This window comes from Pteropus alecto, unplaced genomic scaffold, assembly GCF_000325575.1.
Source record: "Pteropus alecto unplaced genomic scaffold, ASM32557v1 scaffold21, whole genome shotgun sequence".
In the NCBI taxonomy this organism is placed as follows: Eukaryota; Metazoa; Chordata; class Mammalia; order Chiroptera; family Pteropodidae; genus Pteropus; species Pteropus alecto.
The window spans coordinates 23,070,631-23,097,649 of record NW_006436282.1 but is presented as its reverse complement, the minus strand read 5'-3'; the positions used below and the strand labels follow the sequence as shown (position 1 = coordinate 23,097,649).

Here is a 27,019-nt window from a genome sequence, read left to right as displayed (position 1 = left end):
TACATTCATGCCAAACCTGTACCTGCAACCTCACAGCTATTAGGATGGCCAGCGTAAAAGGAGAAACCGAAAGATAAATGTGTTGGCAAAGATGTGGAGAAATTGGAACCCTTGTGCATGTGCAATGGTGCAGCCACTGTGGAAAACAGTTTAATGGTTCCTCAAAAAATTAAAAACAGAATTATAATATGATTCAGCAATTCCACTTCTGAGGATATACCCCCTAAATTGTAAGTAGGGCCTCAAACAGATATTTGTACACTCGTGTTCATAGTAGCATTATCTACAGTAGCCAAAAGGTGGCAGCAGCCCACGTGTCCATCGATGGGTTAGTGAGTAAACAAAACCAAAATGTACACACATTGGAATATGACTCAGCCTTAAAAATGAAGGAAATTCTGACACATGCTACAACATGGATGAATCTTGAGAACATTGTGCTAAGTGAAATGAGCCAGTTGCAGAAAGACAAATACTGTACAATCCCACTTTTATGAGGTACCCAGGGTAATCAGATTTCTAGGGACAGAAAGTAGAATCATGGTTGTCAGGGGCTGAGGGGAGGCTGGGAGATACTTTATTGGGCACACAGTTCAGTTTTGCAAGGTGAAAAAGTTCTGGAGGGCGGGTGGAGGTGGTGGTGGCCGTCAGTGCGAATGTGCTTAGTGCCCGTGAATTTTGCACTTGAAAAAGGTTAAGGTGGTAAGTTTAATGTTATGCATATTTTGCTACAGTTAAAAAATCCTGCACATGAATATTCATAGAAACTTTATTCACGATAGCCCCAAATTGGAAACAGCCCAGATATATTTATCCAGTGTATGCTTAAACAAATTGTGATGCATACACACCATGGAATACTGCTTGGCCATACAAAGAACAGCCTGTTGATCTGTGTGGCAACCTGAAAGAATCTCTAGAAAATTACGCTGGGTGAAAGAGCCAACCTTAAAAGGTTACATACTGTGCGACTGCATGCGTGTGATATTCTCTAAATGACAACATTAAAGAAACGGAGAGTGGATTAGTGGTTGTCAGGAGCTCAGAAGGGAATGGGGTGGGAGGGAAGTGAATGTGGCTGTAAACGGACAACACAGGGATCCTTGTGATGATGCCACGCTTGGCCTCCGTGTCAGTATCCTGGCTGAGATGTTATACTGTAGGGTTTCAAAATGTTACCATTGAGGGAACTGGGTAAAGGGTACATGGGATCTTTGTATTATCTCTTTCAGGTGCCTTTGAATCTATAATTTTCTCAAAATGAAAAGTTTAATTAAACAAACAAACAAACCTTCAGTAACTTCCGATGGCCCACAAAATAAAGTCGGAGTCCTTTGCATACCACACAAGACCCTTCAAAATCTGGCCCCGGCTGACCTGTCCTGTTATAATCCATCATTTAAGCTCCAGAAAAATGGAGTTAATTGTCCTCCATGCCTTTGCATATGGGGTTCCCTCTGCTTGAAATATTCTCTCCCCTGCCGATCACCAAGTAAACCCATTCATCTCTTGAACCTCTAGTCATAGGCCACCTTTTTTATAAAACCTGACTTGACTCCCAGGACAAACTTGTCACTCCCTCCTTTGCTCAACATCCGTATATTTCTATACATTTATTACTTCCTTCGTACTGTATTATAAATCTCTTTAATAACAGTCTTCCTAGTAGATTTTGAGTTCCCTGCATGCAGAAACTGCGTATAATACGTGTTCAATAGATGTTTGATCAATTGGACTGAAAGCAGAGTGAATGGAAAATTTTCAGATTTATAACAATTCCAAACAAAGGGAGAAAGCCAGCTCGTCCTCTGGACAGTTCTTAGAGATTCAGACTCAGTTGTCTCACTAGAAAAGAAAGAAGTCAGATGCATTTTAACTTATCAGACCTCCCATGTTTTACCAGTCACAGCTTCCCATGATCCTCCTTTTCAACAAATATTTATGGAGCACCTACTATGTGCTATGCACTATGTCTAACTCCTTTCCCTGGGTAGGCAGGTAGACTAAGGTGTTGCAGGGGTTTCTGCTGTGGTGTGCTTTATGCCTTGGCTAAGCCTTGGGTTGAAACCCAAGGTGGACACATATAATTGGCCGTGAGATGTGCTACTCCAGGGGACGTCATCCTGCAGACTGAGCTACGCATAACTCCCCTGCAGTCGTGCAGTACGGGAGACTCTGCCGAAATTCCTGTGTTTGAAGCTGCAATTCTTGGAACCTCTGAAAGAATTGCTTAGTTTCCAGGTTAGTAAATTTTATGAAGCTAGGCTCCCTAGTCAGTAGGGTAAGATGTGAAGCCAGCTGGGTGAGAAACTGCAGAAAACCTGTGCACGAAACAAATGAAGCACGTGGAAGAAAGGAAAGACTGATATGATGTTCATCTGAGTGTTTAATGTAGTTTTCTACAGCCTCAGAGGCAGGTATCTTAGCCTCAGATAAAAGAGTTAACCTTGAAAGAGAGTTTTGAGTGTAGGAGTATAAAAAAGAATAAGTCACAGTTCTTTCCTTAAAGGAGTTTACCACCAACAAACGATCCATTGTCTTTATTTTATTACCAGCAATGGTTAGTTTGGGCCAAAATTAGGAAGAGTTCTTCTCTGTAACTAACATATTGCCCAAAGCGACTGTTTTTTTCTGGAACTCTTGATTAAAATTCCAGATCTCCAAGCAATAGCTTTCAAACACTTTTATTTTTTGATCACAGTACACATACCATTAAAACATGTCTAGGATAAATGTGACACATTCTTCCAAGTGCTCAGAGCACTTTCATACATACTGTATTACTGAATTCATTCCCACCAAGTTTTTATAATGAGGTTGAAAAATCAGTCCTGGAACTTCCCAAAGGAATACTAGGCAGATTTACAAATGAATCATCCAGCAGATGGTAAGATTTGGATTTTGCATGCTTTGCAGACATTCGCATACTTCAAGGTAGTTATGCGTTGAAAAATTTTCACTTAGTTATGAGTGAGGTGGTGTCTGAATTAGTGAAAGTCTAAATTATGGAAAACAGAAAAATTCTGTCTTCTAACTCTTAAGTACCTAACTTATACTAACCACTAATAAAGTGTTTGTCAAGTAGATTTCACTCTTAATAGACAGGCTTCTCTTTTAATTAGGATACTAAATGAATACTGTCAAACTTCTTGAAAATAGTCTCCCTTTAATCTTGTCTACATCATCACTCTGCTGAACAGACTCATTCTTTTGATGTATGTATGACAAAGAGTAATCAAGACCTTTCCTCTTGGAATCGATGGTCTCACTACATAGTGATCCATCGCACCAGATGAATTTTGAAATAGATGAAATAGATGAACTTTGAAAATTATGTGGGAGCTGTGCCCAGTCATTGTGTAAGACAGAGAGAGGCAAGATTTTACTCTGAAGCAGGTTGGGCGCCATTTCTCCTGCCTACTCTTCAGGGTTGGGTATGCATTGCTTATTTTGATAACTAGCTCTTTGGACATAAATGTTCGTCTTACTCTGGGTTCTTTTCTGCTGAATTTATCTAGCAGCCCAAGTAGACAGTGAGTGAAACCTAGAGTGACCTACATACCTCGCCTTTTGGAAAACAAGCTCTGTATGAATCTTTTTTTGCATCCCAGAATCATTAAACTTGGGTTAAATCCAAAATAAAACTCCAAGCAAAATATGAAGTATTAGAGAAATGAAACACCATTCTAAAGATTTAGGAAAAAGGTAGCCTTCTACAAAATGATTTAATATAGAAGTCGGAAGAAAAAATGTAAATGCTACTTTACATTCTCCATCAGAAGCAAGAAGACATAGCCCCTCTGAGATAGAAGCAGAAAAACCATAAGAATAGAAGCAGGTCGATTTTGAGTTAAGATGCAAAGAGAAACAATGCAGAGAAAGTAAACAAGCAACACAGAAATTAAAATCCACACTGAAATATAGAAATGACACGGAAAAAAATGTTAATGAGTGGAAGACAAATTTGAGAAATAGTGTATTAGACTATAGATGAAAATGATGAAGATTTGAAATGATGAGAAGAGATAGTAGGAGGTCAGAGAAGAAAGAACCAACATAAATAAATGAGTCAAATATTCTGAAACTAAAGCCAAACACTTGGAACAGGAGAAGTAATCAAAGATAGAGTTGAAGGCAGTTTGCGGGGAACAGAGAAAGTTTGCGTATTGGAAGGGCCTCATTGTGTTCCAGGAAAATAAATTGAAAAATCAGTAAAGATAACCCACAATTACATATGTGCAAGCAAAATTTTTGAAATACAAAAATAAAGAAAAATGTTTGCTTACAAAGGAGAAAAAACGATCACGCTTACTTCCTAATGCTCTTCTACAGCATATAAATAGCAGAAGGTAGTGAAGAAATACGTTCGGAGTTTAACGTAAACTCGCTAAATCTGTACCTAAGTTGCGGTTCACATGCATTTCATTAACCAACATGTCATTCCTGGAAAGAATTATTCAAGGATATACTTCAGCCAGTTGAAACGTGAATCGAAATAAATTCTGTAGAGCTGTGCTGTGCCATAAAATGTGACTACTGAGCCCTTGAAGTGTGGCTAGAGCTAACTGAGATGTGCCGTGAGTGTAAACTACACACGGATTTGTATCAAAAGAACAATATAAAAATCTCAATAATTTTTTATATCGATGACATGTTTAAATGATAATATGTTGGATTTATTGACATAAAGAAAATATGGGGGTGCATATGTCTTTTTGAAAAACTGTTTTTGTTGTCTTTGGATAAATATCCAGAAGTGGAATTGTCAGATCATATGATCATTGTAGTTTTATTTTTTTGAGGAACCTCCATGTTGTTTTCCATAGTGGCTGCACCAATGGACATTCCTACTGACAGGGTACAAAGGTTCCCTTTCTGCACATCCTTGCCAACCCTCGTTATTTCATGCCTTTTTAATAATAGCCATTCTAACAAGTGTGATTTGATATCTCATTGTGGTTTTGATTTGCATTTCTTTGATGATCAGGGATGTTGAGCATCTTTTCACATACATGTTAGCCATTTGTATGTGGTCTTTTTGATTAATCTAAACTTAAATTGCCACATAGACTAATGGCTACCATATTGGATAGCACAGCTCTAGAAAGTAATCAGAGAAGAAAATAAATAAGTAAATAAATAAATAAATACTCAAAACTATTACTATATAGATGAAAATTAAAATAGAAAATGCATACAGGTGTATGCTAATAAATTTGAATATCTCTCTACAAAATGATAATTTCTAAAGGAAATACTCTAAAAGAAATAGATAACCTAGTTGTAGCAATAGCAAAAGATGACACTGAAAAATTTGCAAAATAATTTCTTTACTAAAAATGCCTTGGATCCCAAGAGTTTTATAGGTGATTATATTCAAATATCAGGAAATAGGTTATTCCTATGATAATGACTATATAAAAGAAGAAACTAAAGGCTAATCTCCTTTAAGACTGTGATTGCAAAAAACCTTAATTAGAATTCTAGCAGTGGAAATGTATAAGTATACTACAATAACAATACAATAAGATCACATAGAACTTGTCTGAATAATGCAAGGTGGCTTTACAATTATGCAGTGTTTAAATATATAATCCAGATACCATAAAGACATGCCTTGTAAGACCTATATACAACTGTCTCAAACCCCTGTCTTACCTTCAGTTTTAACCCCTAAAATTCAATCAGTGAATTTTTCATTGGTTTCTCTAGGTTTCTTTTCATTACTTCTGGCCATTGTTTCCTGAGCCTGTTGATTTTTCTCCTACACTTTGTGTCTTGCAGATGTTGATTTACTTTTTTCCTAGACAACAAACAAAAGATGAGACACAGCCCATTCTTCATAATTTTTGAATCCTTTCTGATATCACTTTTACAAAGTGAAGAGCTGATTACAATGCAGTTCCAAACAGCATTTAGCTTAAACATGGATGTCAGACTTTTGTGTTCTTTGAAAGTTCCTCACTTATTTATGTCAAGTGTGGTTCAAGCTTGGGGTTACATTGCTCAACATTCTCTCTCCCCCCTCCTTTTTCCCCTCTTTTCTGTTCTTGCCCACTTCTAAATTCATTTCATTTTTTTATGCAGAATAATTTAACTCTTTGTTATCTCTTTTCAATCTATGCCTTTAAGGCTCTTCACTCCCTCCTCCACCATCCCTGTCATATCAAATTATTTCCCCAATATAGTTCCTTAGAAGAAATTTATTTCCATCTGGAAAATAAGTTTTTTTTTTTTTTTCCATTTTGCCACAAGTATAACACACACTAGATCAAAAGAAGGGAGAGAGGGAGGAAACAGTACGTCATCATCTCAATAGATGGTAGAGCCATTATCTGTGAATTTTTTATTTCTTGGAACAATCACTGATACTAGATTGTAAAAGGGAAATTCATCAGAAAGATACAACAGAAAATTTCATGGACAGTTTCTAAATAAAAAATGAATTGAAGCCAGCAAAATGATAAGGTTGCTTGTTTTTGCCAAAATGGCTTACAGTTCTTCTAGACGTTTTAGCCAATGTTGTAAGACATGAAACAGAAATATGAGCCATAACTATTAGAGAAGAGAAGAGAAAATTATTATAGATGGTATCTATGCTTAGAAAAACAAAAATAAACCAGGAAATCATCAAAAAAGTAAATGTTTAAGGAGACAGACTGTTGAGTAAATAAACTAGAGGACCAGCTCTCTTATATTCAACAATAACAATTTAGAAAATATCTAAAAATGTAGTCTATGATCAAGAGTGGGCAAACATGTAAAATGCCCAGAAAACAAACTTACTAAGAATTTCCAGGACAAAAGAAAATTAAAACTTTACCGAGGAAAATAAGTCTTGAACATATGGGAAGAGCTTTTGGTTGGCAGGTGGCAGAAATCTAACATAAACTATCTTGAAGTATGCTGTCGTCATTCACAGACCTATGAAAGAGCTGTAGATCTGGGGATCCGAGGGGTGAGAATCAGAGGCATGCCGCTCTTTGGACTCCTCTCTTTTCTGCTTTCCGTAGGGTACTAGCTTCGTTTTCTCAGGCTCCTTCCTGAACTGGGATGTGGTTACTAGCATTAGCAGTCTTGCAGGAAAGAAAGGGCTCTTCCTTTGAGTTTTAGTATGAAAAATACTGGAGAAGAATTGTGATTATACAAGCTGGGCCATATACCCACTCCTGGACTATATCAATGAAGTCAGGGCCATAGAGTAATATAGCTGAAAGCCCATCAGACTCACATGGAGTGAGTAGGCGGGGAGGAGATGTTCTCAAAATAAAGTGAGAGGGGCCATAGTAAGTATGGAGGAAAAGGCGTTTGGGTTGATAAATGCGACAGGTGTTCCATAGAGAAAGGACCAGGCATGTACCTGAATGAGAGCATGATACATTGTTAAGATGAAATTTTTTTTTGCTAAATAAATTGAGCAATTAATTATATTTTTGTTAAATGTCATCTTAATTTCTAAATTGGAAAAGATTTCTCTTCAGAAATTGACAAAGTGATTTTAACTAAAGTTTTCTTAGAGACTTGAGCAAGAATAGCCAAAAAGAGAAAGGATGAGGTCTTGCACTATCAGATATTAATGGATATTGTAAAGTTCTAATAAGTAAAATAATGCGATCCAGATATTTATTTATTTTTTTTTAAAAGACAGGTTAATCTAACAGGATAGCTAGAAAAAACCCCTAACGTATTTGAGAATTTAGAATTGTCATCACAAATCAAGTTGTGGTCTCACATTTCCATAGGGGACCCCTCCAAACACCTTGATGTGTAAGAGATCTGAAATGGAGTTAAAATCTTGAATTTTATTTTATTTTTGAAACTGCAGGAGACAGAATTTCTGAAAAGTGTCTAAAACCAAGAATTACTATAGTAAAAAGAACAGAACAGGGCCTATGTGGCTGATTTAAAAATATTCAAAACATTATTGATACTTTACTTTTTTTTTTTTTACTATCATTATTGTTTTATTTTAGTGAGAATAAAACTCTTCATCTGGATTTTATTAAGTTCATCCCTGACATCTGTACCTGAGCCCGATGTTCGTACCTGGTAGAAATTTTAGGAGCCTTATACTCCCAGAAAGAGAGGATACCTAAAAAATTCCCAAGAATTTTTTTTAAATTTGTCTGGAGAATTAAATCTCTTCTTTCCTCTGCGTTTTGTAGGACTCTACCTTCTCAGCCTCTGCCAGCATAATCTTTTATTTTATTTTTGTAAATCAGGAGCAGCATTGATAAATCACTTGTCAGATTTAAATGGAATTGCCACGATACCCTGGCCTCCTGCCAGCAGTTTATCAGGCTGCCTGCATCAGACACACTTCAAAATGAATCTGTGGTTATTTCAAATTCAGATTTTTCTCATCTCATTTTCTTGCGTTCTTGTCTTTTCTCAACCCATTAAACTCACCTATCATTATTCATCTCCCCCTGCAGCCTGAAATTCCTTTTGTAAAAGAAGCTGCAAACTTCTTTCAGACAAGAGGACTAAGCAATGTCAAGGTTCTCCCTAGTAGCAAATGGGGTGTATCTTATTTCTTACGTAAAAGGATGTCTGTTTCATAGTGAAAAATGTGGAAAATTCTGCTCGACCATACACTGTGTGTATGTTTATTTGCTTATAAATAATGTACAAACAGTGTGATGTATTTCCCTGAGTCCTGGATCAGGAGAATGAGAATTTTGGGTCAAAGCAATCTGTTGTTTCCTAACGCTATGATCTAGGCTATCTGACCTCTTGGAGCCTTAATGTCCCAGTGTTCAATAATGTTTCCATAATACTTACTTCGAAGGGTTGATTTGATGATTAAACAGGTAACACAGGCGAAGGCATCATGACAATGCCCAGCACATAGCAAGTACTGAACAAACGTTCATTCCATCCAAACACGAACACTTGTCCTCTTGATAAGCTCAGTAGTAGGGACGCTGCTACCAGAGTGTATGGCTCGGAAGATTTATAATCAATCTGGAGGGTGCGTGAAGTCCACAAAAAGTTGTCGTCATGAAGAGAGGGTAGAGGATTTATGGCAGGGGCAGAAGGGAGATGACAGGAAAGGAGAATATATTAGGTAGTGCGTGGGAGTTGAGAACAAGTCAAAGGGCGGGGAGGGGAGGGGTGGGGGCAGAAGCAGATGAGACTGAGCGGAGCTGCTCATCTGTGCACCTGAGCCACATCATTTTTGCTGCCCCGAAGGCTTAGGGTGTCTATGATTTCCCTCATGGGGTTTTAGAGTTTATTGAGAGAGACCTGCGTGACTCTATCTGTTTCCATATTTTTGCTTCTATTTAGTCAGAAACATTTCATGCTTTCAAAATCAGCTTAAAATCAATCCGAGCAGGGGAATTTTCATTTTCCATTTCGTCAGAGCAGACCCATTCCAGTGTCCCTGGGGTGTGCTCTGCTCACGTTTGTGGAGAACCAGAGGAAGGGTTCTTTATCACTCACTCAGAGTTCAAAGAGGAAAGTGCCCCCCAAAGCTCACATCAAATTGAGCTGGGATGAGCCGTGGTGGGGGGGCTGTCATGATCCTCCTAAGGCAAGAATGACTAGCAGATGGGATTCTGGTTGTATTTCCCAGGACGTAAAAACTGTGGAGACTCTCTATATTGGGTGCCTCTGGAGCCCAGCTTCGCATCCTCTTGGCCCACTCTTTAAGCTCTAGCTATGCTGCTTTCTGCTGATTTCCATCTTGGGGAATTCTCTGATGAAATGAGAACTGCCCCACAGTCATTCATTGTAGACTCAGAAGAGCTAGGGAATTTTACTACCCTGTGGGGTTACCCTTGTCTGAGTGATCAGAGCCTGCAGATAAATGCTCCCCCTTTCCTTCTTTAGGAAGATAATTTTGAGCATCACCCACAGCTCCCCTGAAGATCTCTGACAGCAGTGATACAAGGAATGGGAGGGAGGAATGAGGATTATTTTGTTCTTATGAGGTAGCCACACTACTTGTGAAGTGGTATAATGTTACTTGAAAGGGGCCTTGGATTAGCTGTAAATGTGTATTGTGAACTCTAGGGTAACCACTAAAAAAACTTAAAAAAGAACTTTAACCAATATGCTAAGAGAGAAAGCTGAATCATATCAGATGCTCAATCGAAACCACAAAAGACAGAAAAACAGTAGAAGACAACAATAGAAACAAGAAACAAGGGTAGCAAATAGAAAACAGTAAGGAATATGATAGATATTAATCCAATTATATCAATAATCATTTGAATGTTAATGGACTAAATATACCAATTAAAAGAGAATGCCAGAGTGGGTCAGAAAACAAGACCCAACTGTAGTTGTCTAGAAGAAACCCACTTTAAAGATAAAGACTCATAGATTAATAGTAAATTGATGGAGAAACATATACCATACTATCACTAATCAAAACAAAGCAGGAGTAGCTAGTTATATTAATTTCAAATGGAGCAGACTTCAAAGCAAAGAATATCAGAGATAAAGAAGGACATTGTCTAATGCCACTGGATATGGTTAGGCTAATTACAAGAGAGCTTAAGGGATGCAACAGATGTTGGTTGTGGACAGCATGAGGACTTTGATATGGCTAAAGGGTAATTTTAAAAAAAATTCGTGCAAATACAAACTGAATATGTATCAAAGAACTTATTTAACTCATCAGTTGATGAAGAAACCAGTAAGATGTTACAACTGGTTTGAAGGAGAACCCAGTAAGCAGATGAATATACAATTCTATCAGGGATGCGGAAGTGAATTTGCTTAAGGTAAAACTGGCAACACTCATCATATCTACGGGGCAATAATTAGTTGCATTCCATTGGACACAATTTACGTTTCTATAAACAAGAATCATTTGCATTACTATCAGTTTTCTCCAATTTACAGAACTAAAGTAGCTCCAAGATAATGAAAAAGGGAGATAACCAAGATGGATGACTAGACAGGATGGATACCTCTGACACTTTTTTGCCCATTTCAAAGTCTTTAACCATTTTTCTTGACAACGTTTATGGAGGGGATGAGAATGAAGGGGTAGGGGAACACGGTTTTTCCAAACACTGGCCCTAGTCTGAACCAGTCAGTAGCTGCCTTGAGTTTTTCTGCCTCTCCAAAGCTTCTTTACGGCAGGGATGGCGTGATAAGGATTTCTGTGTGTCTTTAAGCATCCAGAGCTCTCAAGTGCTCAGGGCTGTATTGGGGGCACAAACCTAAGTCGCCTTTTGTGGATCGTCGGCATGTTTCTGGGAACTCAACCCCAGGCATATCCAGCATTCTTAAGTAGTTTCATGCTGTGCTGTGTTGTTCACCTAAAGCAGACTGTTGTCAATCATTTACCTTCCGAAAGAGATTGAAACAGAAATAAGCAAAAATCTCCTCATAGCACCCCATGTTATATCAGCTTCCTGGATCTCTTTGGGGTTTGTGACTTAGGGCCAGGTTACAGGTGAGGCTGCGCTGAGGAGCTGGTGTTATAATTAGATCCTTATGGATGGAGTTTAAGTTCTGCTTAATTATGGCTTTTATCAAGTCAGATAACTGGCTAAAACACTCCAGGACGGGGCCGAAGCTTTGAAAGACTTTCTTTAAAACATTTATTATTATTTTAGTCTTCTTCTTATTATTTGGGTTTCGTGAAAAGGGTCATTTTTTCACTTTATCATGCTGTGAAAAGTTTTATCTTATGGTAGACTCATTTACCGAAATATAGTATTCTCATTTGAATCACATATTTCTCATCTGCGTGCTTCTTCTTCATGAATATGGAGAGGGTCTTTGTCTCTATTTTCCATCTTGAAATGCGGCTTTTCAGAACATGGTTCAACTATGAGCCCGTAAATTGCTCTGCCCCCAGCTTTTTCCGCAGCATCACAGTCTACCTGGCTGCCTAACAGCAGCCTTAACCCGTCTTGACACTTCTCTCCTCTTTATCTTTCACGCCCACTCACTCACCAAGTCTGATCTATTCCACTTGCCTCTCTCCTGCAACTACCCCTTTCTCTCTGTCTTCATTGTCACCGGGCTTTTCTGTGCCCCTCATTTTCTCATGCTTTCTACTGATCACCTTGGTTCTAGGCTCATGTACACCCCCCCGCTGGTTCTTAACATTTTCTTGAGCAAAGACACCCTCCATCTTAAGAGTTAGAAAACAAAACAAAACAAAAAACACAAATCACCAGCAACCCCATGAGAGGTTAAGAGAAATGCAGGCCATTTCCGGTTTTGAGTTTCCCAGAATACTAAAAAAACTGAAGAAATGCCAAATAGCTTATAAAAATTGTAGCGTTTTAACTTGTTCACATTGAACAAGTTAATTTTAACATGAGAGAAGTATCCAATGCAATTATGCCTTTCGCAAGATAATTAGAGGATTTATTAAAATACCAATTCCTAATGCTTTATAAATGGCACATTTGGATATGGGGAACACCTTTATATTATGTGATAAGCATACATGTAACATTTAGGAATGCATTTGGCTACAAACAACCAAAGACCTAAGAATGTAATAAGTAGGTATTTATATGTCTCACATCAAGAAATCTGGAAATGGGGAGACTGGAGAAGCTGTTCAACTGTGCTGTCAGGTACCCAGGTTCTTTCCGCTTTTCCACTTTTCCATCTGCAAGATGTAGGCTTCTGTCATAATGCTTGCCACCTCACGGTCACAAGATGGCTGCTGTTTCTCTAACACCATGTCCTCCTTCTAGCAGGAAGAAGAAAGAAAGGCAAAGGGAAAAAACGGAACAGGCGAAGTTTAAAAACAAAAATGTTTTTCTCCTATTGAGATGTTACTTTCTTATTCAGAAAGAGGCACTGGCCCCGGGAATTTCACCGGCCACAACTGTAACATACGGTTAGCCGTAGTAGTAAGGGAGGCTGGAAAATGGAGTCTGTTTTCTAGCCTCTTTAGAAGAGGAAGGCAAGTGAAAGGGATGTTGGGAATGAACGTCAAGTGAATCCTATTTACAGCTTCTACCACAGTCTTCTTTTAAACTCGACAATGTATCTTTGTAGCTGTTGGTACACCTTCCGGAGGTGTTACCATATGTCCATTTGGGATCCCTAATGGAGAGATAGCTTAGGTCACGTGACCCTTCTGATTCGCTAACTGAGAAAATGCTGAAAAAGCTATTATGTGCTTTTATGTGAATTTGTACTTTATTACTCACATCTATGTGTATTTAAAACTCAAGTCATATGTACGTAAGACTTTGTGATTTTTTCTACAGAGCAGGTGGATCCGTGGGCCCCTGCCTGTAGCCCTGCTGTTCCTTGCAGGCTTACTATTCTGCGGCATGCCAGTTTCCTTTCTGAAACACAGACATGGTCAGTCATGTCACCAGGACCTTGCTTAAAAAATCTTTAGTTCTTTTTTGCCTACAGCAGAATTCTAAAATGATTAGCATTCGATTCAAAGCACTTTACAACTGGCCCAATTAACCTTTGGCCTTAGTTCTGGTCACTTTTCCCTCTTACTTCGCTCCTGCGTTAACATGCTGCTTGGTTAGGCCTCCTGGCCTTGGCTTGGGTTGTTCGCACTGAACATTATTCTCTCTCTCTCCTGCATTCTGCAGATCTGTTCCTGCTCCAGGCCCCTGTCAGACTTCATGTTGTCTGCGTAGCTTTCCCCAGGGCCCTGAGGTGGAGTGGGAGGGCCCTGCTCTGCCTCCTAAAGCACTTTATTTGCTCCTTAGTTATGGTGCGTTTACCATTTATTGTGATTTCTTATGAGTTGACTGGTTCCCAAGGGAAACATTCTCATTCATCTTTCTATGTCTAGAACCCAGAATAGAATCTGGCATATTGAAGGAATGAATATGTATATACTGAATGAATAAATGAAAGTATAAAGGGAAATGGGCAGGGAGTCGATTGTAAGGCCTTCACTTAGATTAAATTTAAGAAAACGGACTGCTGCTTGTTCTTCCTCCTAGAATTAGACCTTTGTTAATGGGACCAGATCTTATTAAGATATATGTTTAATACTTTAAAAAAGCTGTCTTGTATTTCAGAGAGGTGGAGGGGTCTGTTTCCTGCCACTAATTTTCTCTTGATTGACACGAAAGCAGTTTTTATGTGGGATACCCCAAGGGCCTCAGTCATTACCATGGCGTTGAAAAAATTATTTGCTGACCCATGGGTGTCCTGGGTGAAGGTTCACAGACCCTAGTGAGGTTCTCCCCTCTGTGTGTGAAGTTCTTTTGATCTTAGTGACAAAGCTGTCTTTCAGGCACAAAAACCAGGGCGATTTCTGTTGCAGGTTGCAGGACACTGGTGAGTGTCTTGGGAGGGCATCCCCATGTGCATACAAATCTGTTTCTCCCCACCTGTCACGTGCATGTGAGTTAGCTGACACTGCTCCTTACTCCTCCATGCACACCCCCTCATGCCCCAGGAAGAGTCTTTGTGTGAGTTAGAAAAAGGGGCTCTCTCTGCATGGATGGGGGATGGACGCAGCTCCATGAGTGCGTGGCTTGGCAACCTGAAAGTATTTTCGTGCAAAGGTAAAGATAAAGATACCCTCTGGGAGGAGCATAACCAGCAGGAGCCAGCACTACCTGGGCGATGGCGATGGTCATGCCCTCAGGCTCCACTCAAAAAAATTGCTCATAGCTTCTTTTATAACAACTAGCTACTTATTTATTTACTCTTTATTTATTTGTATTTTATAACAACTTTTAATTTTAGAACAGTTTAAGATTTCCAGAAAATTTGCAAAAATAATACAGAGTTCCCATTTATCCCATACCCAGTTTCCCACTTACGAACCTCTTATGTTAGTGTGGTACATTTGTCACAATCAGTGAACCAGTGTTGGTACATTATCATTGACTAAAGTACACACATATTCAAATTTCCTTAGATTTTTTTTCTTTTCTTTTTAGCTAACGTCTTTTCTATGTTTCAGGACACCATCAGGATGCCACAGTCCATTTAGTCATCACATCTTCTTAGGCTCCTCTAGGCTGAGACAGTTTATTTAGACTTTCTTTGTTTTTCAAGAACCTTGACGGTTCTGAGGAGGACTGGTTGGGTATTTTACAGAATGCCCCCTAGCTGGGATTTCTCTGATGTTTTCCCCATGATTAGGCTGGTGGTTTTAATAGGTTTTATTATTATTTAGGTATGGTAAGGCCAACAGATCAGGGATGACGCCACTGAAAAGATTGTTAATATTCCCAGATCTCGAAAGAGGGGGTACATGTTTCAGGGGCCCGGAGTGTGAAGGCCAGGTAAGGGAGAAGATTGGGGGTGTGGACTCTGGTTTGGTTGGTTTGTATTTGAAAAGCTAGCCACTGGGAGAGGACTCTTCCTGAAGAGTTGAGGGAAGGGGAGAGACGGGAGATGTGAGAGGCAAGAGGCCAAGGCCAGGTGACTCAGGTACGTCGTTGGGTTGTCCAGAATAAGGCATGGCTGGTATATGCACGTAGGGCAGACGTTAAAGCATCGCATTTACAGAAGTTAGAAACAATAAGGCATGGCTGGTATATGCACGTAGGGCAGACATTAAAGCATCGCATTTACAGAAGTGCTTATTATACTGGGGTTATGTGTTTTGGGGAGGAAGATCACAGAGATAAAGTGTCATTTTCATCAAATCACAGGTACATAATATCAGTGTAACTTATCATGGTTGATATCAGCCTTGATTACCTGTCTGATCAGGCCCTAATTTATGACATCACACCCGTTTCATGTCTTCCATGAACATTCATCTATGTTTGAAGTCTTTGTGGACTAAGGTATCAGTAAATATGCAGTGTAATATTTCTTGAGTCTTCATCTTCCAGAAGAATGAACCTGCCCATAGTGAGTTCTCATTCTTAGAGTTGGGGTCCTCTTCGGCGGGTGGGTGACTCTAGAATGGAGTCCTGAAAACTTGGGCCTGAGGCAAGCTGATTTCACAGGGGAGACATATCTGAACATCCTCATTGTTCTCTAAAATGCCAGTTCTTTGTATTGAATTTGTATTATTCTCTAAAAGGTAGTCTTTCCAATTGCTGAATAAATATATAAGTAAATACCCATAGCTGTATTAGGAGTTAAAATCGATCACCACTGAAATGAGACAGGATATATAGTTTCCATAACGCTTAGCTATGATTCAAAATATTCAGAGTGTTAGCCTATTGCTGCATGTAAATGAAAAAGATTTTGGTTATTCCATAAGTTGCCTGACCAATATCTTTTTGGAGTCCTCTGATATTAGTGGAGATCATGGGAATATAGACATTTCTCTAATCTGCTTTTGAAAATCCTGAGTTGGACAAGGCAGGACATGGAGTGGGTTGGTAATTTACCTCTACATCTTTTTTTCCTCATGCCTCAGGGTCTAAGTCACAAAACTGTCTGTGGAACTCCCTCATTGACGGGCTCACGGGGAATGTCAAGGAGAAGCCACGGCCAACGATTGTCCAGGACCCTCGACCCCCGGAGGAAATCCTGGCCGATGAACTGCCTCAGCTTGATAGCCCCGAAGCCTTGGTGAAGACATCCTTCAGGTTTGCTGGATTGCAACTCAGTTCGATTTTTCTTATTTGCTTTTAGAGTTATTTCATTCCAGTTGGATGAATCATCAACGTGGCCAGCAAATAACCTCATTTTTTTTTTTGCACTGAGTAAATTAGAATTGATGAAGGCGCATTGGAATTAATGCTAGCTGGACTTCTGGCTGGATTTCCTGAATGTAGTGAAGATCATATCAGCAGTTAAGTTGCTGTTGGTATTTAATTGGTATTGGCATTTAAATGCTGAGGCAAAGGATTTACTGATGTTGGCAATTTGAATTGGATTAATGAGTCTTTTGCTTCAAAGGAGGATGACGCATGGCGATAAGTGCTCAGAGAAAAAGCACATGGTGAGAATTAATTCAGCCCTGTGCCTTTAGAGGCTCTTGCTGGGGAAATGTTTCTAGTCATAAGAAATGTGAGAGCTGCTGTCTCATGAAAGGAAGCGAGGATCTTGTGTGGATTCCCAGGTGTCTGTTTACTCTGTTCTTGTTCATTGTTTAGTCCTCTTGCACCTTCCTGCTAAAGCCTCATATTTTCATTCTGTATTGAAATCCACTTTCATCCTGACTCTGTCCCTTACCTTTTCACCCGTATTAAATAAAAATCAATCTGGGTATGGATGAGGTGTATAAAAGTGATTTTTTTTTTTCCCGAGTAGGTCTTTCAAATCCACTTTTAAAATACACAATAATCTTGGTATCAGAAGTTCAGACTTAATGATTTTGCCAGTCTGCCTTCCTCCCCTCCTTTTTCTCATGTTACTCTAATTTTTCTTCTTTCTTCTTTCTTTCCATTAAATAATGCTTTCATGCTCTCCTCAGGGCTACTAGAATATACAAATCTCGCTTTTCTCCTCCCATAAGCAATTTTGACAACTGTTGGGGGCCGTGAAATATATTTGAAAAATGTACTTTCTTTTGCATCCAGGTGATGCGTGTAACCACTCAGCGAAAGCCATTTTATTGTGTGAAGTTCTGAAAAGGAGTGACGAATAGGGGTTTGGATTTCTTTATATAATGTGACAGATGCAGTCGCGAAATGAGAATTGCAAGGCAAATGCTTTTATGATTCCTGATATGGATTTGGTTACTACACCATGAGATTTAAAACAAGATAAAACCCACTCGTGTAGAGAGGGGTACAGTCTGTGAACCTGGGGCTCTCTGCCAGTGACCGCGGTGGAGGAGGGGAGGAGACTGGTTGGCGTTCTTGGTCTGCGTGTTCCAATCTTGGAGCGTCTCTGTGGCGTCAACCCCTTTACATACAGTCTTGTTATAGCTACTGCTTCCACCCCAGACCAGGTCCGTTATCTTCTTCAATGAACAGTTAGAGAGTTGTTACGCCAGTGGAAAAAAACATCTTGTCGGCTGGCCCAAATCCATTACTGTCATCCCATGTCTTTGCATTCCCTCAGTGCTCTTTAATAGAGAGAATGTACCGATGGCCATGAACTTCATTCGATCTGCTACTTGTATTATGTGTCAATGTCTTGGGTTCAGAAATAGGTTACATCATAAATGTGTTAAGGTCAAGACTGGTTCCTCGCGACACTTGGTGCAGTAGGAACAACACAGCAGGTGGACATATGCCAACCCGTCAGCAATCTAAAGATCCATTCGCATTGGTTTTTCATTTATTAGTCTCCTTAATACAACTGTGTGCTATTCTGGAACTATCCTTTTTTTTCCCAAAGAAGACAGTTGATTTCATTGGTAATGTTAGAGGGTGAATATTCTCTACTTTGGTTGTCACTAGCTGTGGTAATCACCTCAGCTGTGAGATTTGTTGCATGTAAGTTATTATGAGCAAAGTACTGAAATGCGGAACAGTTTACGTATTGAGAAATAAATTCGAGCGGAATCAAGGTTACCCTTGTAATAATGCCACTTGTTTTCTGTACATCTTGTGAATTGCAAAGAAAGGAATGAGTTGTAGCTGGAATTTATTTATTTATTCCTTCCTTCATTCATTCATTCATTTATTTATTTATATATATTTATTTTAAATGCCAGTTTATTTTTTTATACTACATATACATAATTTTTAAAAAACATTTTATGTTTTTATTTTTCCTCTTCCCCTATGGTAATCATTAGTCCATTGTCCATGTCCATGAGTCTCTGTTTGTCCTGTTTATTTGTTGCTTTTAGGTTTATATCCCATGTATGTGTTATCATGTGATTTATAACCTTTTCTGTCTGGGTTATTTCGCTTAGTATGATTATTTCAAGGTCCATCCATGTTGTTGCAAACGGCAATATTTCATCTCTTCTTATGGCTGAGTAATATTCTATTGTATATATGTATCATAGCTTCTTCAGCCAATCATTTATTATAGAACACTTCGGTTGCTTCCATGTCCTGGCCACTATGAATAGTGCTGTGTGGCTGGATTTTAAATAATGCTGAGAGGGGTATATCACTCCTGTTCTCCCCATTTCACTCAAGGAGTGAAAAAACCGGAGAATTGCCGATTCCAGCATTAGTGACTCTGGGAAATCCAGGAGGAATAAACCTCAGGGGTACATCAGTGATTGGTGCTTTCAGCTTCTGACTGAAAGTCAGAACACTTCGGCCACCCTGCTGTGTGTGCGTGTGTGTGTGTGTGTGCGTGTGTGTGCGTGTGTGTGCGTGTGTGTGTGCGTGTGTGTGTGTGTGTGTGTGTGTGTGATACGTTTATACACACAGTAAAGGGATCTGGGCATGTGATTGTTGCCATCTGGCCCTTCTCGGTTCTGGAGGGTCTTGTTTGCTGCGGAGGAGCACATGGTTCATGAACTGGCATCATCTGTCCTCGTAGCCTCTCTGTAGCTCTGTTACCCTGAGCAACGCAGGATAAGGGATGGCGCTGGTTATTCCCTTTTCTTTCTCCTCGTTCACACTTGGAGGACATTTAGAATCTGGGGCCGCAAAATACGGTCATCAGCCTTTTTATTAAAAAAGATCCGAATCGCAATGACAATAAAAGCCCAGTGTGCCAAAATATCAGGAAGTCCAGTCTTTTCTTGGGGTGCTTCTCTCTAACTGTTCCCAAGGATCCCCAGGCTTACTGACGGTGGTTTAAGAGTCAGCCCCTATCGTGCTCTGCCTCCTGCCCCCTGCCAGGGAAATGGGGTCTCACGCTGAAGGTGGACTTTTGACCTCAGTGAAGTTATAAGTCTACATCACTGGTCCGGATCTCTTCTTTCTTGGGATGTCACCTCCTGCTGGCTTCTGTTGTCCTTTGCTGTACCTGGCCTCAGCACCACCACAGTTTCTCAGGCATAGTCTAACCATGTTGATCCTCAAAAAGAAGGCCTCGGAGGCTTCATTCCACTTTCCCTAGAAATCTTTTCTAGTTCCTTACAAGTATACGGAGACAGTTATACCTAAGCCACTCCCAGGACAAAATGTGTACACCTGTTTGTTTTATATTTACGTAATATGTTCATTCGAATAATTCTTTCTAGATCAAAGGTACAGTGTGCCCTAAAGGTAGAGTCTATTCTCTATTCCCAAAGGTATGAGATGTTTATAGGTTTATAAATAGTCTTTTAAAAAATTTTTCTAAAGTTTTTATATTTAGTCTCCTCCAGGCTCCCTGTTATACCAACAATAACAATAATTAGATATTCGTATGTTGTGAGGCATGATCCTAATAACTGAAAGACGATTTTTTACTTTAGAGATGAAGAAACTGGCCCAGAATGGTAGAGCCTATAGTTCTAAATGAATTCAAACACAAATAAGGACAATTGCTTATAAATAGGTGGTCACCAATGGCAGAAGCTAGGAGTAGCTTGGGTAGACTTTAGGTCCTACTTAATCTTCATCAGTCCCTGGAATCCCATTTCAGATAAATATCTCATGTATAAAGTCACATAAAAAGCATGCTTGTGTTGCAAATGCAGCTTTAAGAAAATATCTCTTCCAACCAAACTGCCATTGGTGGCCAACACTATTTATGTCAGTTAGCTATAATGCCAGAGGGTATAGCAGAAGGTGAGAATTTGACACACAGATTTGTGAAAAAGAATTCTGAAAATAAGAGGCATCGTGTCTTTTTCCCGAAGGTTGATAGTTGAGGTGTGTACCAGTGTCATCTCAACTCTGAGGACGTTTCTCGACACTGTCCCCTCTAGCCCTTCTCTTTGCAGGGCTGTGGCGATGAGGCACATGTTTTGTGTCTTGGAGCAGACTTTTGGGAGACAGATACCAGTGCTTGAAGGGAGGGGTCTCCTTATTCCTTTCCATGTGCAAATCCCAGCCAGTGTCGCTAGAGAGTAACACAGTTTTGTGCTCTGTTGTACTGTGGACTTCAGTCTTTGCTTCTCATGAAAGGGATATTCCGAGCTTCCCAGGTAGGATAATTGGGCTTCTGGAAGTGGCTGTATCGGACTTTAGTTTCAATTCTATTACCACCGACAGATGCTTCATCTCTTCGAACGTCTATTTTCTTAACCGTCACATCGGAGGGCGAGACAAGAACGGTGGTTCTCAAACTTAAGTGCGCATCACAGTTACCAGGAGGGCTGTTAAAAGAGATTGTTGGGCTCGCCTCCAGGTCTGGGTGGATACCTGTGCCTTTCGAAGAAGCTTCAGGTGGTGGTGATGCTGCTGGTCCAGGACCCTTGGAGAACCACAGGACTAGATGATATTTAACGTCCCTTTGAACTCTGAAATATTTTGCTGTTAATTTGAACAGGTCACTTATCTAATCCAGCCTCAGTTTTTCATTTTTGATATAGGAATAAAGGTGCCCACTTTCCAGGGTTGTTGGGAGGATCTGAAAGAGATAAAATATGTGAAGGAGCCAAGCTCAGTATCTGGTACCCAGGAAGCACTCAGTAAGAACTCATTTCGTATTCCTGCTTGGCACTCACTGGAAACCTTGCCTGCCTTTGAATATATACGCACAGAGGAAATAGGATCACACTTGGGTTTTGTGGCTCCAGGTGCAGACACTGTGGACTCCGAAAGCTCACTAAGCCTCTGGCATGCAAAGTCTGCTTTCAAAAAACCTCGGACTTTTGAAAAGAAGAACGTTAAAACCATAACTAAATAAAGAGGCTCCTGGGTCTGGAAAGTAGGCACTCCTGGGAACTGCATCCTAGATGCCTGTTTTCCTTGAACCTCATGACCTGTCCCTTTGAACCTGTGTTTGGCTCAGGCTTTTCCTAAAAGAGATGAAAATAAACTGAAACTGGAGCTTAAGGAAGACAAGTCCAGCCAGTCTGATCAGTGACAGGAATCTTAATACCCGCCACTGGGGACCCGAGAGAACAGGAGAGAGCTGGCTGCCGAGAGCCTTTTCTCTCTCCAGCCTCTGCTGTGTACCACGTGCAAAGGTGAGACCAGCCTAGATTACGCTGAATGTCAAGGAAACCAGTGTTTATTGAGCACCTGCTATGTCAAGAACTGTACATTCATTTGCTCATTTAATATCCCGAAGCCCTGGCAAGGTGAGTAGTGTTATCCCACTGTACAGCTTAGGAAACGGAGGCTCAGAGCGATCAAGCAACTTACGCTGAGTCACCCAGCAGGTGGCAGAGCTGGAAATTTCAACCCAGTCCACCTGGCTCCAAAGCTGTGACCCCTTCACCGTCTTGTACTGCGGCCACACCACCTTGGCCTTCATGCTTCTTCTCTGCTGCTGGCGAAATAAGATTGCGTGACCGGTTCTGCTAATTTGCCTGAGCAATTTGGCGATATATCTAGTTTGATCCTTTTATGAGACTGACCCTGTTCTGTGACACAAAATCCTTTTTCTAGTCGAAACTTAGGTTTTTACTGAACACACCCCTTTTGGATAGGAGCCCTTGAAGGTAGTGTTTCTCAGTCTTTATGTCCAACAACTTCCTCGGCGGATCCTGTTAAACTCAGGTCCAGATTCAGTAGTCTGGGTTGCAGCCTGTGAATCTGCATTTCTGAGAAGCTCTCATGTGATGTGATGGTCCGAGAACCAGCCTCTGAGTAGTGAGGCGGGGGCTTTGCAATACCATAGGCGTGCATTTGCAAACACTCCTCTAAACTATGTGATTCGAGTCATAGGTTTGGGCCTGAGTTTCCTCATTTTACAAATGGAGACAGGAAATAACAACACAGGCCTTGAGAATTGTTGCTGAGAGTCAGTGAGCTAATGGATGTGACAGCTCTTACTTCCTTTTCTCCCGTTTTCAAAACCCTGTTTAGGAATGAATCGATCCTCCATGCCTTGACCCCTTCTTCTGTGCCTGGGCTGTGTAATGAGCCCTAGGCTGCAAATATCAGCCCTGTGGGTGCTTCGTAGGCAAGGCTGGCCACTGATCTGTCCGCCTTGGACAGTAGTGGGGATTCTGAAGCCATCTGGTGCATTGGCCGTCTTGGTTACTTACCTTGAAATGTGTGACTTCCAACCTAGGTTGAGTTGCGAGGTTTTGATAATTTTGCATTTGGAAGAAGAGCACTCTCACTCCTTAGAGAATCACCGGGGGCTTGATGAGCTTCTCTTCCCATGTAGAATGGACTTATTTGGGCTTTGGCAAAAGCGTTCCTGTTTCTATACATAGCTCACTAAGAATATGTTGCAGAGAGCAGAACTGTATTGAGCCAACACCCTCGGCTATAGATGAGATTAAGGCCTTGTCAGATCCCATTTAATGGAGTGTGTTTTCCATGCAGAATTAAATTGTAGAACTCATCCTCATTGTGGCTTTTGGCAGCCATTTTTCCACCAGGGGCTGCTGCCAAGAAGCCAGTTTCTGACTTGATTACTTTCAGGAAATATGCAATCTGGCTGATGATATGGTGTGTCGTGGGGTGGCATCCCCTGCAGCTTCAGACCCCACCCCGGGATGAGTCATAGGTTAAAATTCCCAATTAGCTCATGGGAAGTCTGGTCACACATCTTTCTCTATCACTGTGTGTTGGGCACCCACTGGGAACTTTGGGGACACCTTCTTTCCTGATTTCATGCTGCCTCCCTGGAGTTGACATTTTCCCCCTCTAGCCTTTGCTAATCCAGATCAGTAGAGCTTTCCTCAAGGTTGCTAAGGGAAAAATGAAAGAATGAATTGTGAGGTTCAGAGGAGTTTCTATTGCCATGTTGGCTTCCCATAAGGGAAATATATGACAAAGCATATATCATATAGACACCATTCCTCTTGCATTCTTCCTGATCCTTTCATAGTGTTTCGGGAAAGAGGGGGTTTGTATCAGTGGTGGCCATGGGAATGCACTTCTCACATCTTCGACTATGGGGCGTGTACTTGACCGTGGCCCCAGCTTCTGCGTCAGGAAATCTGTCCCTGTGATGGCTGAGGCTGACTTTCCTGAGGGTACTCTGAGCCGATGATTGAGAGTGTCAGGGATGCTAAGGCTAGTTGTTCCCGGGAGACACGGGACTCCTCTGATGGTGACATTGACTCAAGGACTCCCTGCTGGCCTTGCCGGACTTTCTTTAGAAGACACTGTGGTCTGAGATACTCCTGCGTAACCTTCCTTCCTTCTTTCCTTTACAGGGCGTCAGACCCGCCCCCCAGCTCTGCCAGCCTCTGTGGCTCCTTCCCCATGTCTCTGATAGATGTCCCCCCTGACAAATTCCTTGCGTTTATGATCCTGTCTTGGCAATGCTTCTCCAAGGACCCAGGCTGACACAGTTTCTTGCCACACTGTGATTTTTTGCTGGTCCACCATTGCCAGCTCTGTGCTGTGGGCACAGCTTGAAGGCTTCTGGCCTAGATACCCTGGGCTAGTCTCTCTCTCTGAATTTATATTTTACATTTGATGTCGTGTCTTCTTCATGGGCTCTCGTGAGAGGTAGACGTGGCGTAGGCTTCAGTTTTCTTTAGGATCTTGTACTTTTATTGCTTATAAGAGAATTTGCTGAAGCTTTGGGATTAACTAAAGAAACTGCAACATGAGAGGGGGGGATTTTAAATCATACCCCCAAAATGACTGTTTTTATGTCCAAGGGAAACGATCCAAAATGTTGAACACTGCGCAGACGGCTTCCTTATGCCACCCTCCGGTTGCCAGCCACAGACCCGTCTCCAGGGCTAACTTCCCCTAGAGAGCGCATCCTTCTTCAAACCAAACACATTCTCGCCTGGCTTTTGGGGAGTCCAGCTTTCCACCCTAGGAACGGACTTCCTCTGAGGCGTCCTCAACTTCTCACCGCACACCCCTCGGAATCACTCCGAGCGGCAGATTTTACAAAGTCTAAGCGATTCGTTGTAGACTAACCCCACGGGGAGGAGTGGGGATTTTCATGGCTGTCAGGCGGGAGAGGGGAGCGGGGGGCCTCCATCTTCATTTCGCCACCAGTGTAAAGTGTGGGTCCACCTCCCCGTGCTTCCGCTTGGCCGCAGGAGGCCTGAAATGTGTAGGGATTCTCCAGATGAAGGAAGTTCTACTCACCCCAACCCCCCTGCGGTGCTTTGCATTCCATTGGGGTCTGGTTATGATTCTCCTATGGTCCTGGATTAGATGATCCCGACTTTAGCTATTTTTTTCCCCACGTCAACCTCATTGGCCAACTTCCACCTCATAATCCCAGGTCAGAAATAGGTTTGGCCTCAGGAGCTTGGGGGAACATCCAAAGGGCCATCCAAACCATGCAGAACCCATGAGACAGCATGGGGAAGCCAAAACCTATCCTCCTCCTACTTAACTCTACTGGCCACTGAGTTTGCTTGAATGTAGACTCTGCAGTGAGTGGGTGGATGTCCCTCTGGAGAGAGAAGAGGACACACAGGCCTCACCCCTGTCCCTCTTCTGTCCCAGTTTCCCTTCTCCCTGTGATCTCCTAAGTTAGAAAAGCTGGCCCTCTGGCTTTCCACTTCTGCACAATATCCTCCTTCTTCCCAGTACCAGGCCTCGGGCTAAAACGTAATGGTAAAGAGACAGCTTGGCCTACTGATACGGGAGCTACACTGGGAAATAGCTCGAAAGCACCATATGTTATCCCTTACAAACTTTTGGTGATGAATGACTTTACTGCATTTGTGTTTTTGCAGTAAAATTATGATATTCTAAATAAAAATAAAGCAAAACCCTTTAAAACTGTGCCCTTCGATAATGCAAATCTAGATATCCCTTGACTGGTGATTGGTCCCTGTCCTTTTCAGTGGGGGCCCCTGTTACGCTATTAACTTCATGGCGATGTGACCCTATGTTTTACTCTATGGAAATGTTTGTTCCCACTTACGGCATTAGAACCTAGCAGGAAAGGAGAAGATTCCTTCTTATTAGAATTCTTTTAGTACCATATCTCTCTTCCTACTCAAGTGCACATCCTGCAGCCACATCTTGTGCCAGGCATTGGAGCCATGTAGAGTGAACTGGACCAGCTCATGCCTCACCCCCCGGACCTCGCATGGGTCGATGAACGTGTTGAGTGACATTTGGTATAACCATGAAATAGACCATCCTGGATCCTGGTAGACATAAAAGGGAAGGAAAGGAGGAATGTAGCAGGTTCAGGAGGCAGGTAGACATGGCATATGTTGAAGGGACCGTTGGATTTGCATCTAAGGCATGCCAAAGGGAGGCAGTATTGGAAAGGTAAAGTTGAGACCAGGAAGCAGGGCCTTGTATACCACAAGAAGGTTCAGTTTTATTCCATGGGCCGAGATCTTTGGAACTTTTGGAAATCTTTGGGGAAGCAAAACTAAGATTGCGTATTTTTTTAAAATTAAGTTACAGAATTAAGAATTATATTTTCATGCCTCAGCCTCTGACACATAGAGCATCAGAATGAAGGTTTCCTGGCCTGCAGCAGAGATGAAATAATGGAGCTGGAGAACAGCATGGGGTCTGAACACCTAGGCACCTGGAGGAAGAGCATGGGCGATTTGGGGATAAAACTTGTGAAAATATGTTTTTCCACATGGATTGGAACAGAGACCATTTTTTATTACTTCTAAGTACAGTTGTAGCTAATGATTATTGAATACAGCCCCATACTGTAACCTGGCTGTTCTCCATTTATCGATTACTGTTAAATGCAGACAGAAGTAAATTTGCTAGGATGAATTACCTCCAGACCCTGGAGGTCAGTGTAGTTTGGGAAGATTGTTATTTGAATAAGAGCTTCAGATATGCTTGTCCTCGTTTGGAAGAGGTGATGATTCTGGCTCAGGTGATGGGGCTCAAGCCCTTGGAGGCAGGCACAGGTGGACTGCTCAGCCGTGTGACTCGTGTGCTCCCTGCCAAGTCAGAAATTGGAATATGCGAATCAAAAGCAAACTTGGATTATGGACCCAAACCTTTGATCTGTTTGTCATTTTCATTCTCTGAAAATGGTCCAGATTTAGAATTAGAAAAGGGAATACGAAGAGGAGCTGAATTATATTTATTAAATTATGTGTTCCTCCAATGTCCAGCTGATTATTCTGTCCTTGATTATGTCTGGCCATGTCAGGGTTGAGTTTCCTTGGCCATTAAGTTTCTAAGGGTAGCACTGAACCAGGCTGTCATGTCAAGCTCTAAGCCAACTTACCCATATTCAAGGAATGCTTGTGCATTTGTTATTTAAAAAAAAAAAATACTTTTGGCAAATTTTAAACCTCCAGAAA

General features: G+C 41.1%; 1 protein-coding gene across 4 annotated transcripts in view; it reads left to right on the top strand.

Moving 5' to 3' along the window:
• PDE1C (phosphodiesterase 1C) overlaps positions 1–27,019 on the top strand; it is a 411,511-nt gene that overhangs the window by 79,420 nt on the left and 305,072 nt on the right. For 3 of the 4 annotated variants that reach the window (XM_015589544.2, XM_025046879.1, XM_025046881.1), the window contains exon 3: positions 16,304–16,475. In XM_015589544.2, the coding sequence (XP_015445030.1) occupies positions 16,304–16,475 (172 nt within the window). Of the gene's footprint in view, positions 1–16,303; positions 16,476–16,626; positions 16,832–27,019 lie in introns of those variants that run through there. The other variant, XM_025046882.1, reaches the window with a different exon arrangement.